The sequence below is a fragment of the Rhineura floridana genome, chromosome 21 (genome assembly GCF_030035675.1).
Source record: "Rhineura floridana isolate rRhiFlo1 chromosome 21, rRhiFlo1.hap2, whole genome shotgun sequence".
Lineage (NCBI taxonomy): Eukaryota > Metazoa > Chordata > Lepidosauria > Squamata > Rhineuridae > Rhineura > Rhineura floridana.
This window is the reverse complement of record NC_084500.1, coordinates 1,844,845-1,863,182: the sequence shown is the minus strand read 5'-3', so window position 1 is coordinate 1,863,182 and position 18,338 is coordinate 1,844,845. Positions and strand designations below refer to the sequence as shown.

Genomic DNA, 18,338 nt, shown 5'->3' with positions numbered 1-18,338 from the left:
TCATGCTTATTGGCACCTAGGGATGTCTGTTGTTGTGGGAGAAGGTGTGAACAAGGCTCTCATTCTCAAGTTCCATCAGCAAAAGGAGACGAGAAGGAGCGTGGCTGTGTTTATGAGCATCATGAAGGGGCCCTGCACTTCTGAATTTGCCGCTATACAACTGGCCAAGAGTTACTGCCTTTTGGCATTCCTGAGCCACGTTTACTGGCGTGGGTGACCCTGCATTCTCGTAATAGAAGAAGGAAGACTGGATACACCTCTCTAGTAAATAAAGAAACCACACGAGATTTTGCAGTCCACTGCAAGATATATTTTGCAGAACACGTTGGGCTGTTCAGAAGCACCAGAAAGCGACTGTAATTAGTAGGCCAGCCGGGTGTAAATCTTACTCAGAGGAGTAGAAGAGGAGCCAGCCACGGCATCGGCCGCTGTTGGGTCAAATTCAGTTTTCTTATCCCACTTACAGCTCACAAAACATGAATGCAAGAATGGCGTTCGCTGAGAATTCGGTTGTTAGCAATTGTTGCTCTCATGGTGCATATAAGCAACGAGGCATGAAACAAGCTGCAGAGCGACATCACTGTGGTTGGCTGCTGAGATTTGGGCAAGGCTGCCCACGTGGTCCAGGATACCCTTCCAAGTAGGCCTGCTCCCCTTCCTCCTCCACAGCCATGGCTGACCCCTGCTGTTCTTCTTGCTCTGGGTCTCCAGGGAGGGTTCTGGTGACGGTCTGCAGGAGGGATTCGATCTGCTCTTCAGTGAGCCTCTCCTCGCTTTCCTCCACAATCTGCAGATCAAAAGCAGTTAGCCATCTCCCTCTGTTCCCTTGCCACCGCCACATGCAAAGAGCAAAAGCTCCTGAAGGCAGGTGCCCAACCGATGTCATTTGCTTATACCAGCCCTCCCCAATCCGGTGCCGTCCAGATGTTTTGGACTACAACTCCCATCAGCCCTAGCCAGCGGTAGTCCAAAATATCTAGGACACCAGGCTGGCTTATACCGTAAAAGCAGAAAACAGCAAAAGAGGGTTCGTTGCAGGCTACATCAGGCACGCTCAGGCCCCACTGAAATCAACGTGAAGAGAGAGCCGTGATGAACTCCGCCGATTTCAGTGGAAACCACTAACAATCCCGAGGATGGAATTTGCCTCAATGGGAGAGGCCACTACATTTTCATATTAAAATGATCCTGAGAAGAGCAAGCGGCAAATGCTTCTTTGTATCAAGCTGAACCACATGCAAGCCCATCTCCTCTAAACCCTTAACTCTCTTCCATGTAAATTCTTATCTCAACAAGAAAAGGCCTCAGATTTCTTCTTGGCGTACTAAGTTGCAAAAGCTCGCCTGCCACATATGCACATTTTGCAAGCTGGGTGGGTCGTTTCGGTATTTCCTTCTTCTTGCTGTTCATTGCTTTGGGGGGGGGGGGAAACCGGCACGACAGACGCTCAAATAAATAAAGAAGGGGAAATCTGCTGCTAAGTCAATTTTGCAATGTTGAATCATATCCACCTGCTGCAGTTTCCAAATCTGTCGCCTCGGCTCGGTATCCAGGAAGAGGTTTAGAGCCGAAGTGCTTTTATTGAGGCGATCAACCTGACAGTCACCTTTTGCCTTCTGTCTGCTGTAACCTAATGGACTTCCTTATGGGGAGGACAGGCGGAGGCAAAGAAATCACCTCCTTGCCAAATCAGTGACCTGACAACTCCCAGCTTCAGCAGGCACAGATGCCGTCTCGGAGTGTTTGCTTTATCTCGTGATTTCTTTCTAAAACACAGAGGTTTTATTTGCTCAGGGGCACCATGGCACTCGACAGTGCATCAGTCAATATGCATTTATTACGCAAGGTTTGTTAGTATGGAGTGACGGGCCTGAGGCAGACTGGAGAGAGAAGTGGAGCGGAAACTGGCACGTACTGAGTCCAGGATCCTGGGTCTAAGGGAGAAAACCTGCCCACAGCAGGAGGCAGGCAGGCCAGCTCACAAGGAGCCAACAGGGCTCACTGCCTGGCCATTTTCTCAGCCTAGCCAGGAAGCCAGATCAGGGGAAGCCAGGAGGTGGGCAGGGTCATTCTAGGGGTGATGGCCACAGCTGGCTCACCAAATGGGGCAGCCAAACAGAGCTGCCACCTCTCCCAGTGTCTCCTGGAGGATGCCCACCCTGCTCCCATCTTCTGAGTCCATCTGGCATCCAGCTGCCACCTCCTCCACTGCTGCTTGCTGCTTCTCTCACCCCTCCCTGCTCTTCACTCTCCACCCCCACCTTGCGGAGCCTGCCTAGCCATGAACCACACTTAGCACGTGATTGGTGTCCGCTCTGGTCATTACTGCCTCCTCTTCCGTTAACAAGGGCAGAGCCAAAACCTCTTAAGTCAGCGTGTGTCCAATCTCACGACTCAAAAGCATCTCCCGTGGCCAGGTTACAAATGCACCTGCGGTGTCCCGACACCATTGCTCATCTGGCTCATTCATTATACTCATTATTGGAATTTATATCCTATCCTTCAAATAAGCAAAGATGCAATAAAAACATTTTATTTAATAAATAAATATTTTAAAAGAAAACCCAGCCAGAGACGAAAAAAGCAGGTTGGAACATCTAAAAATAGATGAGGTTTGCCTGTTTTCTGCTGCTCCCTCACTACCCTCAGGCTCATTGGCCCACACTGCCATTTAAGGAGACCAGGTGTGGCCGCCTGTACAGCCTTCTTTACCAGGGCTGTGGAGTCGGTACGCCAAACCTTCGACTCCGACTCCTCTATTTCTCCACTGTCCGACTCAGACTCCACCCAAAATTGCTTCCAATTCCACAGCCCTGGAAAGGGCTGTAAATGTCTTTTTAAATTGGAAGCTCTCGTAGGAGCATTTTTATCGCTGCCTGAATATGCGCTGATCTTGGCATCACAGCATGTTTTCCATCTTGAGTTATGGCGAAATGCTCAACTACAGCTGACTTCATGGGAAGCTTCTTTGACATTGTGAATTTATATTTTAAAACATTTATCAAAATTTATTTTGGAGCCGGAGTGGGTACATTTCTACCGACTCCGACTCCACCCAAAATTGCTTCCGACTCCGACTCCTCGACTCCGACTCCACAGCCGTTCTTTACCATTGTCTGTGATGTCATCACATCAGTTATCACATTGCGACAACTCTGGCAAAATGACGTGAGTTTCCACAGCCAGATTAAACAGGCAGAGGATAGTAAGTTCAACAAAAAAGAAAAAGGGCACCAATCAGCACTGGAACAATGTGAATGTTCCTGGACATTCTATGATTGCTCTTCAAGGTCCAAGAAGGGCTTGGGATGCCTAGAAGCTTCGTAACTTACCAGCTGGATCTCAACGGCAGTCACAGGCCTGTGGTTGAGAAGCTGCAGTTTTTCTGCCCTGTGCAAAATCAAAGAACGCAACACCATGTACTTTAGGGATTCTGGTCACAGGAGCGGTCCACATTCTAACACTTCCTGGCCACACAACACCCCAAAGGGCCTGAGAGCCATAGTTGTAGCCTGACCTCAGATGAGATGCTCAACAATCAAGGATGGAATGATTTTGGGGCCTGAAAATAGCTCATCACCACATCCATAACCCGCTGTTGCATTTAGCGGCCCAAGAGTTTTAAAACCATCCAATTTCCATTGTAACTCTGCTCAGACACATTCACAAACCACTACTCTTTCTAAACCCAGGATTCTTTGGACACAGACTGCAATCCACAACTCACTTTTCCATAGAGTCGTCTCAGAGAGGGCTGGCAAAAGAAATATTTAAGTACAGACGTGCCAGAATAAACCCTTTAGGAGTCAGTTTCATAGTCTAGGGCACACAAATATGCACTGGAATGGGGAAAAGCGAGAGAGAAATCAGAAGCAGGGTGCATAAAAAGTTTATAAATGATTTTTTTAACATGTAAATCAGTTTTAATTTCTTGACTTTTAAGCTACAAGTGTCTTTTAAAAAATAATCTCAGTTAGAACTGTTCAGGCCAAGACAAATAAAACTAAACCGAATAGATTATTTTGAAGTGGCAATGCAGAAGGAAATCCGTGAGGGCCGACACGTTAACAGTGGAAATTTGGGGTTATTTCCAAGGACATTAGGAACTTTTTCTGCACAAGCCCCACCAGAAAACTCATGCACAGCTCCCAGTCAATCCAGCAGGGCTTGCTCAGAAGAACATCCTGGCAAAATGTGCCCCGAGATTTATTTACTTCTCTTGTCTTATATTTCCATTCAGGAGTCAAAGCAACAAGGCACCAATGTGCAGGCAGGAAACTGGGCTTGTCAAACCCCACATGCAAAAGACCTGGGCTAGCAGCACCCTCTGCTGTCAGCATAGTATCCCTACATATAACCCTGTGGTGGCATTTTGCTTTGGTTTTAAACAATATCTACATTGTGACAGCCAGTGTAGTGTAGTGGTTAAGGTGTTGGACTACGACCTGGGAGACCAGGTTTCGAATCCCCACACAGCCACGAAGCTCCCTGGGTGACCGTGGGCCAGTCACTGCCTCTCAGCCTCAGAGGAAGGCAATGGTAAACCCCCTCTGAATACCACTTACCATGAAAACCCTGTTCATAGGGTTACCATAAGTCAGGATCGACTTGAAGGCAGTCCATTTCCATCTACATTGTAAAAACGCCCACTTTTCAAACCTGACTACTGCTACAAGTAAGCGCCAGCATCTTGTGTTGGTCTTAGAAACAGACAGGCAGCCATCTATTTTTCACATTGTTCTTTGGTAAATGCATCCCTGGTTCCGTTTGTGATTCTTCATAATTATATAAACATTTAAATGTAGCAGGGCGATTTCCAGCTCAGTCATACTCGGAGCAGACCCGCTGTTCAATGGGTCTAATGCTGAGTATGATTAATGCTGCATATCACCCATACATTTTGAAAAAGCTTATGCTATGGGTATCAGCAGTAATCCCATCAAAATTAATAACCACCTTGCACTTTGCAATTCTACATTTTCTGATAGACAGTATGTTTATGACCTAAGAAAAGTAATGTTAAGACTGAATGCACAGTTTCTCAATTTAAAATGCTTGCACTGTACACTTCGATATGAGACATGTATTTATGAGGACCCACCCTGTTTTTCTGACTGTAAATTGTTTTAACCAATTTCAACATTGTTATAACTTGGCCTTGGACCTCACGGTGAAGGGTTAGTAAGAACCTGAATTAATACTAAACATGTATAGCATGATATTTGTTTCATTTCAATAGGTCTACTCTGAGCAGAACTTCAGTGGATACAACCCTCTGATACAAACAGACCTGAATTGCATGTCCCAGACTTAACATGAAGACCTGAATGCATTTACCCCTTCAGATTTTGCACTTCTGAATTCTGCAATGCAGTTCCCAGCTCAAAAGGCATACCAAAAGGGACATACAAATATTATTTCAGGATAAAATGGATGTAGATATGTATACTCCAAGAGGAAATATATGTGATTTAAATGCAAAATTACACAATTTGGTTTTTTTTTAAATTGCAGATTAATATGAATGCGCACAAGTGAAACTGACCCAGACTAGAAACAGCCTTCCACACAATCTCTCCCGAGCACCCCTTGAACAGGGACGGCCTAGAGGATTTGCCCAGCAAATTACCGTCCTATAAGCCTCCTAAATGTATCTTTAAAGCTGTACAGCCGATTTCTGTTAAATAAATTAATGGACTGGGACGAGACTGAAACAATAAAACACGATGCACAAGCTGGCTTTAGACCCAAAAAGTGCACTATCGACCAAGCATTTATATTACAACATCTATTAAGAAATACCAGTTCTAAAGCCTCTTCATCTTTATACATCGCCTTTATAGATTTCTCGGCGGCTTTTGACACAATAGATAGAGAGCTGCTTTGGCAAAAATTGGCCCTTACTAACACAGACCAAAGATTGCTATGGTTGATCAGGGCCCTTTACCAATCTAACGTCATCCAAGTCCGACAAGGGATCAAAGGCATCTTGCCAACAAAAATCCCCGTATTCAGAGGAGTAAAGCAGGGGTGCCTATTAGCTCCATTTTTGTTCAATTTTTTTATAAATGACATAGTGGATGCATTATCATCTCCCTCCTTCTTCCCACCCTCTATTGGAATAGAAAAAATCTCCATCCTCCTATACGCTGACGACGTGGTTTTATGTTCTCAAACCAAAATAGGCCTTAAAAGAATGCTACATAAATTGGAAGAGTATTGTCAGTCCCAGAAACTCAAGATAAACCATTCTAAATCAAAGGTCATAGTGAGTGGAAAACATATGAAAGCAAAGAATTCCTGGTCACTAAACGGGGTCCAAATAGAACAGGTTAATTCCTATAAATATCTCGGCATATTGCTGACAAATAACCATTCCTGGACCCCACAGTTAAAAGCAGTGACCACAGCAGGCGCACGCGCCCTAGGTATAGCCAAAAAGTTTTTTTACACGCGAGGGGGCCAATTGGTTCCCCCTATGATTAAAATATTAAAGGCTAAAATCCTAGCTAAGATACTATACGGCGCAGAACTATGGGGCCCAGCCGCTAGATCCACCTTGGAGCCCACCCCAGAACGCCTTTATGAGGATAGTGTTAGGCCTCCCCCCGGGCACTCCGGCTGCTCACATGAGAGCTGAACTGGGACTCCCTTCAGTAAGGGCACGTATAGATATGGCATACCTACGGTCCTGGCTTCGAATTCTTAATATGAATAATACATCTATGACTAAGAAATGTTGGCAGGAACAAATGGCGAAGGGAGGATGCGCGAAGGAATATCAATCAGTACTCATAAAATACGACCTTACATTAGATAAACTTTTAGACTTAAGCAAAATGGCTCTCCGCAATTGGATTTATGAATGTGATGCAGCCCAGGACCGAGCCTCAGTTGTGATGGCCCGGTTTTCAACATGGTACCCTCAAATTAAACTTAATCACACGTTAGCAAATTATTTAGACTCACTTGACAGAGCCCACATTAGAAGAGCCTTTAGAGCTCTGCGCTTTCAAGTTATGTCATCGGCCTATTTGGAAGGCAGATATCGAGGCATACCAGGGGCTCAACGTCTATGCATCTTTGGATGCATGGCGATAGAAGACATTACACACGACATACTCCATTGCCCACTTTATGACAATCCTAGGCGGAAATTTTTATCCACTTTTTTAAACCTTTTAATGCCTTATTCAGATAGGGAAAAGATAATTATGCTTTTATTGGATGAATGTAATTATGTATCACTAGCGGTTGCCAATTTCGCTATGGCAGCACAAAAAACGAGAGATTCCTATGTTAAGAGAATGAATGAGTCACCCAAAGAAATGTAAATTGTAAGGTGGTACGTATCAATGTATGTTCGTATGTTTTAACATGTATTCTTGCACATGGCCCATGGCTAAGCATGCAATAAAGATTATTATTATTAATCAGAGCTTGGAAAAGTTACTTTTTTGAACTACCTCTCCCATCAGCCCAATCCAGTGGCCATGCTGGCTGGGGCTGATGGGAGTTGTAGTTTAAAAAAGTAACTTTTCCAAGCTCTGATTATTATAGAGGATTTGCCGAGGGAGTCATCATGATATCAGAGTCTCTCTGGAGCCCAGGAACACTTAAGATTCATTCCTCATGCCACCTGGGCATGGGAACAGGTGGGAAGGGACATAGGGAGGATGGCTGGCTGTGTGAACAGGCTCCAAAGTTACTGACTGGCATTCTGCTTCAATTGATCTGCTGCCGTGAGTGCAGACTGACATATCTGATTAAAGCTTAAAGCACATCTCTGCTCATTCATGCTGAGAAAACTGAGGACCCGTCCCTGCGTTGCAAGCAGAGGCCCCCAGACTCAGTCCCTGGCATCTCCAGTTGAAAGGCTAGGAAAGGTCTCACTCTGCCCATGAGTTTCAAGAGCTGCTGCAAGTCACAGCAGACAGTACTGGAATAGATGGGCCACTGGCTTGACTTGATAGAGGGCAGTTTTATACGTTCATAAGCTTGAAAAAACAAACATCTACAGCTTCTCTCTCCTGCTGTTACTCAGAGATCCCAGGATCAGCAGCTCCAGGTAAGGGATCTCAGGCAGCAGGGCATGAAAAGATAATTTCCCTGACGGAGCCATAGGACACAACCCTGGGGTGCTAAGACCAAATGTCTGACACAGCGTGAAGCAGCTTCACATGAGGCCTGCCAGGTATATTAACCCTTCCACCCCCTTTCAATTTGGTAAATTGACTCGCCGTCTCTGCTTGCCGAAAACTGCCATTCTGCAAGGCTGAGTTTGAGCATAATCTCTTGATAGTGCTCCCATGTTATCATCACACAGTCTAGTATTTGTTACTGTAAAATCGCTTCGTGTTTTTATGGGAAGTGATTCATAAATAAAACAATATACTATTGCTGGTTTTTTAAAAAAATATACCATTAGTACCTTACCAGGGTTAATCTGTTACTTGAAATCCTCCAACTGAATCAAGTGTGTTTTAATGATCCCATATGATTTCAGCAACATTTACTAAAATCTTCTATTGATGTCTTCTTAATTGTCAGGATATTATTTTTATTATTATTATTAAATAGATCTCCTCCTGAAGGATAACTGAACCTCCCAAAAATTTATTAGCGTACAGTACGGTATTAATAACTTACTTGGTTAATTTGTGGCTTTTCAGCGCTATGAGGAAGTCTCTTACAACCTCAGGATTCTGGAATTTGCATGGCGTCTTTGATATGTATTTCAGTGTCTGAAAGGGCAGGAAAAGAAAATTGTGCAGGTTCAGTCTACGTTCAAACTTTCTGGTCAACTCTAATTTAAAAGCAAACCCCTCCAAACCAAGACCAAAATTCTCTCAAAGCAGCATTGTTCTTAAGAATAGGAAACATATCTAGACATGGACAATTCTGGCCTAGTCTTCTGGATTGATCTCTGAAAAAACAAAAATGACCAACCTGAGTTGGATTTATTTTAAAAAAAAACTTATGAAGCATGCCTAGGATTATGTATCTCTTTGTTTTGTGATGTTGTTGTTCTTGTTGCTTATATCTTGTTTTTTAAAAAAGGAAACATATGATAGGCATGGTGTTATGTGCCTTCAAGTCGATTATGATTTATGGTGACCCTATGAATCAGCTACCTCCAATAGCATCTCTCATGAACCGCCCTGTTCAGATCTTGTAAGTTCAGGTGTGGCTTCCTTTATGGAGTCAATCCATCTCTTGTTTGGCCTTCCTCTTTTTCTACTCCCTTCTGTTTTTCCCAGCATTATTGTCTTTTCTAGTGAGTCAGGTCTTCTCATGATGTGTCCAAAGTATGCAGAAGTCTCAGATTCAATCCCTGGCAGCATTTCCAGGTAAGTCTGACCCTGCCTGAAACCCTGGAGAGCTGCTGCCAGTCTGTGTGTTCAATACCAAGCTAGATGGACCAGTGCTTGATTAAGGCAGCTTCCTAAGTTCCTTGTCAAATCGGCTCTTTCTTCAGAACCATGAGGACAGGAATCTTACTTTGTTCTTTGGGGGAGAACCACAGCTCAGGGGGAGAACTCACACATTTCCTGCAGAAGGACCCGGGTTCAACCCCCGGCATCTCCAGCTAAGGCTGGGAAAAGGCCCCTGCCTGAAACTCCGGACAGCCGCCAACAGTCAGTGTTGAGAGCACAGACCTCAATGACTCAGTCAAAGGTTGCTCCTCATGCACCTCTCTTATTTTTTTTAAAAAAGCAAGCCTAAAAGATTCCAGCTCTTGGGGCTTAGAAAACTGTGTATGGATTTAACTGAGCCACCTGAAATTATGAGCGATGTTGAAAGAGCAGAGACACTGTACTTTTATTTCTCCTCGTAACTTTTGGATATTATTCTGGGTTGATGCTTGGCATGAATAGTTAAGGTTCCTAAATGGCTGGTTGTTAAAAACAAGATGGAATCTGATGCTGCCTTGCTGCTTGTGATGTCCCTGTATTTTAATATCTGTAAATATGGTAAGGGCGGGTTTATTAAGCGATATATGGTAAGTGAGAGGGGGGAGTACATGGGCTAGAATGCTGGAGAATGTTGGATGATTATTGGCTGAACGTTTGAATGGCTGAAGGTATAAATGAGAGGATGACGGGGGAGTTGTTGAGAGGAGTGATTGGCAGAGTTCTGAGGGAGGTTTGGATTATATTTGGCCGGTATTTAGGCAGAATATATATGACCAGAAACATAAAGAGTGACACTGAATGAAACCATACGCTTGTTGAACATTCCTAAAGTAATCTTGTTATTTCCTGGTGTTATCAAATAAATACTTTTATTGGTTTACCTAAAGTCTGATCCTTGGCTGGGGATTCACAGACCAGAAGGGAGGGCAGGGTAATTACCAAGGCTGGAGGGCAACGGTATCAAATAAATGATGGCAGCGGTGAAGAGAGAGATATTGTAACATCGTCAAGCATATAGAGCAACCCAGGGCTGTATACTTTATAGACAAAGTACAGGGGGGTTGTGGACGGCAAGGCCACTCAGACACAAAGTAACAAGAAGCCAGAAGGAGACTAAAGGCGAAGTCTCAGGCAGTATTGTTTACAGGAAGTGGCTGGCAGTACTGCCTAGCAGTGGGGTCTTGCGAGATCTGTGATAGAGCATGTGAGAGAACAAATAAAAACCGAGATCCTGACAGGTGGTGGCCCTGGTGAGAGTATCACAGGTAGAGCCAGCTGGTAGGATCGTCACACTATTCTCTCGCCATGTCAAATGCTCTTATGAGGGAGGAGGGTTGGGAGAGGCTAGGGCGGTGGTGGCAAAAAGGGAATCCTGCACATGTAGGACAGGCTGGTGTCGGGGGGAAGAGAAGATTGCGGCATGGGACTGGACCATTCTCACTGTCTACTGTTTCCATTTTACTCACTTCATACATGATCGTGTTCAGATTCTGCTGGCCAGCACTGTGCTTGCTTCTCCCGGTCTCTCGACGCTGCTGTTTAAGATCAGTCAGCAGCTTATACACCTGAAAGAATGAGCTTTGCTGTGAGGAGGCCTCAAACACCATCGCTAGGAGCCCATCAAATGAGCCAAACCAGTACAAAGGGTCTGGCTGGGCTGCCAACCATCATCATCATTCAATTTGCATTTTCTGTCTCAGGCACTAAGAAGTCTCTGTATTTATTATTTGTGGTTGGCCGTCAATTAATTGCATTTATTTCTGCTAACTTTGGCCCATGGTCCTCTGCTTTTTGGAAGAGGTCCTGAGAGTCAAAATACCAACCACTGTAGGCCGGGTGCATCTCATTCTATGGCAAAAAAGAACAAGCATGTGTTTTATGGAAAAGGGGACATTAAAAAGAAATTTTCAGAGGAATGTGGCTCTGCCCCTAGTGAAAGGGTTTTTTAAAAATTGGCAGTAGATAAATTTCAACCTGTGTAACAACTGTGCAGTTTGACCCCCCCACCTTCCAAATATATATATATGTGCATGGCTGCAATATGAGCTTTCTTTGTTGATCTGATGTGGAAGGACCCTCAAGGCTTTAAAGGCTAAAACAAATGTTTTGAAGAGGGCATGAAAACAAATTTCACGTCACACAACTTCTCATGGCAGTCAGATCATTTTACCTCGTAATTGCTGAGAAGAGCTGCATTTCCATCTTTCCTAGAAAAAAAACCCAAAATGAATACAACATTACAGCGCTTTAAAAGAATTGGGGGCATGTGGGAAGGCCACCTAAGAAACTCCTGTCTCCCCTTACAAGATTCCAAAAGAAATATTTTTAAAACCAGATTGCAGGGTGCTTTTCCTTAGTTCAGTCCCCCCCCCTTTTTTTTTTAACTTGGCCTGGGTGAGGCCATGTATGTGTGAACGGACCCAACTTACCAAAGCCAACTATTACTATTCAGTTTCCAGAATCTTTGCTTGAAAGAGAATTCAGCTCAGGTGAGTCTGGCAAACTCAGACTCTCTGCCAATGTGAACTGATGGGCAGAAGATGCAGGACATATAAAATACTTATTCGCATAACCCACAGAATTAATTGCCACAAGATGTGGCGATGACTTTAAAAAGAGATCATCCTCCACGAATTTGTCCTTCAGTGGCTATTAACCATGGTGGCTAAATGGAACCTCCATGTACAGAGGCACGATACTATAAAAATGGGTTGCTGAGGAGTATCAGTAGACTTCATGACCTGCTTGTGGCATCTGGCTGCGCATGGTGGGAAACAGGTTCCCTGATCTAGCAGGGCCCTTCTTAGGCCCTTGCAACATGAGTCGGTCCTAGAAAAGTATTGTCTAACATTGCTATAAACCACTTCTATGAAGCAAAAAATCCCTACTAAGGACAAAGCTTTACTGCACATTTAAGGCTGCAACCGTATACACACTTGTTTGGCAGTAAGTCCCATTGAGCCCAGAGGGACTTACTTCTGAATGGACCCACACATAGGATTCTGCTGTAAATCACTTTCAAACCGCTGGTTGTGTGCAATGGCTGTTGGTGCTTATTCCAGCAAAAGACTCATAGTGGCAGGAAAGGTAAACACAAGGGGAAGTCTGGAGGGGGGGGACTGCTGCTTTCCCTGTAGGATCCACTGTCAGGGGTGAAGGGGGGCAGATATTTCCTTCACCACAACACTGTTTCCAAGTGGGGCTTTTCATTTTTTCCCCATAGCAATGAACAGCAATCATCCGCACATGCCCCCGGTGACCGAAGTTATTAAGACTCGGATTGGGAAAGCCTGACATCAGTGATCATCTGGACTACCGCAATCCACTCTACATGGGGCTGCCCTTGAAGACAGCTTTGGAGGCTGCAGCTATTGCAGAATGCCACTGCCTGCCTGTTACCTGGGGCAGAGAGAAGGGATTGTATGATATTATACCTAGCCTTAGAATTCACTCCAGTCAAGGCATTAGTAGCCAGCTACTAGGCCTCACACAACCGGATACTGAAGTACTGTACTTAAAGGAGCGCCTCCCCCAATATCTCCCAGCCCATGCTTTAAGGTCTCCATTTGCTCATGGTGCCACCAAGAGGCAACACCCACGAGGCAGTGGGATAGGGGCATTCTCAGTGGTGCCCCCCTAGTTATCGAACTCCCTCCTCACTGAAATTAATGTTCATTTCTCCAGGCATTTGGCAGCTAGCTGTATATCTCAGCAGATATAACTTACTATTCCTGCTGCTGCATTTTTAATACTGATTTTTTTGTAATCATGATTACTTTACGATATTTGTATGGTGTTATGACATTTGCATGATTTTAAGATTGTTGCTAGATACGAGCGTATCTCTTAGGAGATATAAGAGCAGAGATATAAGAGCAGGGCATATCTGCAAGTAATAAAAATAACTACAATGAAAATGAAAAAAATAAAACCTGCTCCTCTGGATGTAACCACATCTTGGCTCCTCTGTCATATGACAGAATGCTGGGAAGAGTGGAAGAATGTTGGGAACTGGCTTTTTATATATACAGATTATTATAAAAAGTTAATAAAGTGTGTAATATTCAGACAGAATCATTTAATTTCTTTCAATTATAAATAAAAGGAAGGTTAGCTTTGAAACAAAACAAAAGCACCACAAAGCCACAAGCATCCTCAGGACAATGGGTTCTGCTGAGCAGGCAGGCGGCACTGACAACAGAAAGTTCCCACAGCAATATAAAAAGGAGGAGGGCAAGGCTATCCATTCTCGGGTCCCCCGTTGCAACATATTTAAAAGTACAACGTATTATGTCAAGCACAGCCAACTGTTTGAACAGGACTGTCATGCTCAGCACTTTCAAACAAGTTCAGCATCTATTCCACAAAATTCCAGTTTCTAGCATTGTTTTTGAAACTGCATTGGGATGCAGCGGGGGGGGGGGGGAGAGGCGAGCCCCTTCTGAAAATACGCTGATGTAGAGTTCTCATCACACATTTTGCTGGTCCAGCAGAAACTTCAGCAAGCAAGCTCACAAAAACACACAGACACAGTGAAAACAATTATCACCTTTTTCAGATAGGTATTATTTCATTGGGGGGGCTCTTTAGAATGTGCCACATATAGGGGAGATATGATAGCACTGTTCAAATACATGAAAGGTTGTCACATACAGGAGGGCCGGGATCTCTTCTCGATTGTCCCAGAGCGCAGGACACAGAATAATGGGCTCAAGTTGGAGGAAGCCAGATTTCGACTGGACATCAGGAAAAACTTCCTAACTGTTAGAGCGGTATGACAATGGAACCAAAGACCTAGAGAGGTAGTGGGCTCTCCGACACTGGAGGCATTCGAAAGTCAGCTGGATAGCCATCTGTCGGGAATGCTTTGATTTGGATTCCTGCATTGAGCAGGGGGTTGGACTTGATAGCCTTATAGGCCCCTTCCAACTCTACTACTCTATGATTCTATAAGAAAACACCACAGCATGTGCAGATAGGTCTGTTGAGAATTATTCTTGATTGGTGAAACAGATTTGGAATAAAGGAGAGTCCCATTTGGAGCTGCTCTGGGAGCCTTGTTTCGGCTGGAGAGTGGGCTAAAAACACTTTAAACAAACATAAATGAAATTATTTTTGAATGTGCAGCTTTTGAAAATGCATTCTGGTGCACTGGTTTTTCACCCCAGCTCTATCAGACCTATCGCTGGCATTCCTCTCTCTAATATCCAACTGTTTTATTGCGTTGATTTTATATTGTAAAAAAAACCAACGTGCAGTTTTACAATGAAAGCCGGCTGATAAATCTGTTTAATAAACCAACAAACATGAACCAGGGTTGCACTGCAAGCTCTTTCCCCAGATATTCATCTGTTGTGAAACGGATTCCTGGAAAAGCAAAGCGTTTGCATGCAAACATTGACAAAAATGCCAAGAAACAAGCCCCTGTTTCAACCTCTTTCGGCTTATGGGGGGAATGAGAGGGGGAAATCTAATTTTGTGGGTCTGAAAGGGGGTCCTCCCCTCCAGTTCCTTCCCTCTCCCTTCAGCGTCCAGGGGGGGAAACCTTTTTGGGGGAGCATTTCCCCGTCACCCCGCCAATGGTGTTATGGGGGTTGCAACATTTCTTCTGGCAATGCGTCAGGCGGGAATGTCTCCCCCTCCCCACTTCTCAGACACCCCAAAAACCCCAGGCTGGGACTGCCCCATTTCTCCCCCCCTCCATTGTGAGGAAGTCCCCTCCGACCAGGCCAATTCCTCCCCGTCCGCGCGCTCAAACAAGAGGGTCTCCCCAGCGGTCGCGCGTAAGGCGCCATCTTACACTTCCATGGCGCACGGCGCGCCTGCGGCCTCCTCCTCCTGGCGCCGCCTCCTGCTCCCTTCGCCGGCCTCCTTCGGCCTGCGACAGCGGCCTGCGCTCGTCACCCGCCGGCGGAGCTCCGCGCTGGCGCCGCCCTCCTCCGCTTGCAGGCGCCGGGCGCTTCCAAGACGGCCGGGCGGAGAGGGGGGACATCCCCGCCGCCGCTGCTGCTGCTATTAATGAATTAGAAAGCATTCATACCAGAGGGACGCTGCACTGGGGAGAATCTTAATAATATAATTAATATTATTATTTCTAAATTGGGGAAAAGTATTCATAATATTCATAATAGAACAGTATCCTCCGTGGCGCAGAGTGGTACGTGGCGGTAACGCAGCCAAAGCTCTGCTCACGGCCGGAGTTCGATCGCAACGGAAGGAGGAAGTCGAATCTCCGGTAAAAGGGGTCGAGGTCCACTCAGCCTTCCATCCATCCGTGGTCGGTGAAATGAGTACCCAGCATACGCTGGGGGGTAAAGAAAGGCCGGGGAAGGAACTGGCAATCCCACCCCATATATACGGCCTGCCTAGTAAACGACACAAGACGTCACCCTAAGAGTCGGAAACGACTCGCGCTACAAGTGCGTGGACACCTTCACCTTTATTCATAATAGAGGAACGCTACTCTGGGAAGGATTATGATGATGATGAAGAAGAAGAAGAACTGATAATAAAAGAAGGCTACACTGGGAAGGAATCTTAATAATAATTAGGATGGAAAGTGTTCATAATAGAGGAAGGATTATTATAATATAATGATATTCTTAATAAAAAGTATTGATAATAAAACAACGCTACTCTGGGAATGATTCTTAATAATAATTCACTAGAAAATACAATAATGCTGGGGAAAACAGAAGGGAGTAGAAAAAGAGGAAGGCCAAACAAGAGATGGATTGATTCCATAAAGGAAGCCACAGACCTGAACTTATAAGATCTGAACAGGGTGGTTCATAACAGATGCTTTTGGAGGTCGCTAGTTCATAGGGTCTCCATCAGTCGTAATCGACTTGAAGGCACATAACAACAACAACAACAACATGACTGCTTAGTTTAACTCATTTGAAATGTGTTGGAGGAGAACTTTGCGCGTACCATGGACTGCGAAAAAGACAAATAATTGGGTGTTAGAGCAAATTAAACCAGGGCTATCACTAGAAGCTAAAATGATGAAACTGAGGTTATACTTTGGACACATCATGAGAAGACCTGACACTAGAAAAGACAATAATGCTGGGAAAAACAGAAGGGAGTAGAAAAAGAGGAAGGCCAAACAAGAGATGGGTTGGTTCCAAAAAGGAATCCACAGACCTGAACTTACAAGATCTGAACAGGGTGGTTCAGGACAGATGGTCTTGGAGGTCGCTGGTTCATGGGGTCGCCATCAGTCATAATTGACTTGAAGGGAGTCAATTTCCATTTTCAGAACAAATTGAACCAGAACTGTCACTAGAAGCTAAAATGATGGAACTGAGATTATCATACTTTGGACACATCATGAGAAGACAAGATTCACTAGAAAAGACAATAATAATGGGAGAAACAGAAGGGAGTAGAAAAAGAGGAAGGCCAAATGAGATGGATTGATTCCATCAAGGAATCCACAGACCTGAACTTACAAGATCTGAACAGGGCAGTTTATAACAAACGCTATTGAAAGTCGTCGATTCATAGGGTCGCCATAAGTCGCAATCGACTTGAAGGCACATAACAACACTTGGAATAATTACAAAAAAGTATTCATAAGAAAAGAATGCTACACTAAGATTATTATTATTATGAATCAGAAAAAAAGTATTTGTAGTAAAGGAACGCTACTCTGGGAAGGAAGGAATGCACGTCTGCCTCATAGCAGCTGCAAGTTCTCCCCTAAAATCACTGATGCAGCTACAGGAACTATTCTGCTTAGGCAGAACCGTATGAAATCATAGTTGGTTCTATGCCAAACAATATTCAGTTTGAGGGTGAAATAATTTTATCAGAGACATCACAAGAGATACTGTGGGGCATGACACACACCCCTCTCAAAAAACAAACCAAAATGGACTGGGGATTTCCTTTAACATTCATATATGTTTGTATTCATTATATTTATGTAGAATTTTAAACAGCAATCCTGCATGCTCAGCATTATAATGAGGATGACATTGTTTGGGATGCATCCAAAAACTTGCAAGAATGAGGACCACTCAGCTTATGGTAAACTGCCACGCAGATGGGCATGGAAGAAAGAGAGAGAGAGAGAAAGTATATTTCATGCTGGTCCATCGTCCAGCCATGTTGCTAGACGACACAGAGAGGACAAAGGCGTATTGTTCATGTTTTCCTACCCAAAAAAGTGTGCTCAGCATGGCAACATTTTGGCACAGTGTTCTGATTGAGATCGCAAAGGCACTATGGTCACTGCTATGCATGTTGGTATTAACTACGAAGACAGAGAGGCTCAAGCCTGGCTATTCTGTCAGCAGATCTGCTCTCTGTCATGAAAGATGTATTTTTTGCTGATTATACAAAGTGTCTTTTTTCATTTCTGTTCCTTCCCTTTTTAAACACACACACACACATTCCCAGTTCATTGAGCAACTCGTTTTAAAAATACAACAATGTCAACACTTCTACATACAAGTTCAGCTGACCATGTGATTCATCAGCAGTTTCAGGTTTTATACAGAATCTTTCCTGCAACCTTGAACATGCTTTTTTTTAAAAAAAATCATTAAATAATGTTCACTGCTTTGTTTTGTTTTTTTAAAAAATCAGTATTATTTCATACAAGGCAGACCTATAATTTCTTGTTTCATACAAGTTTATCTGACAATGCATTTAAGTAGCCATTTCAAGATAAGCACAGAATGACCTTTTCTTTTTGAAGAGAGTTTAAAAGGAACTTTTGCACACTAAATGTAAGTGTAACAAAACAGAGATGATGACTGGAAGGTCACAGACGTTGCCCCAACAATCCATAAGTTCAGTTACACTCTGATTTTGATTATTATGGTGCACCCGTCAATAGGTCTGATACTTTACAAAGGGCAAGAGGCTTATCCCTTGACCCAAAGGAGGTTACCACAAAAAATGACAAAT

The 18,338-nt window shown here is 44.1% G+C and overlaps 1 protein-coding gene across 1 annotated transcript; it reads right to left on the bottom strand.

The window, feature by feature from the left end:
* Positions 1-287: 287 nt before the first annotated feature.
* On the bottom strand, positions 288-15,395 carry CRCP (CGRP receptor component). The gene is made up of 6 exons (XM_061604985.1): positions 15,217-15,395; positions 11,587-11,623; positions 10,883-10,981; positions 8,650-8,744; positions 3,333-3,390; positions 288-787 (listed from the first exon to the last, which is right to left on the bottom strand). Exons 1-6 carry the CDS (start codon positions 15,222-15,224, stop codon positions 578-580), a joined length of 507 nt encoding a protein of 168 aa, XP_061460969.1. The 5' UTR covers positions 15,225-15,395; the 3' UTR covers positions 288-577.
* Positions 15,396-18,338: the final 2,943 nt, after the last annotated feature.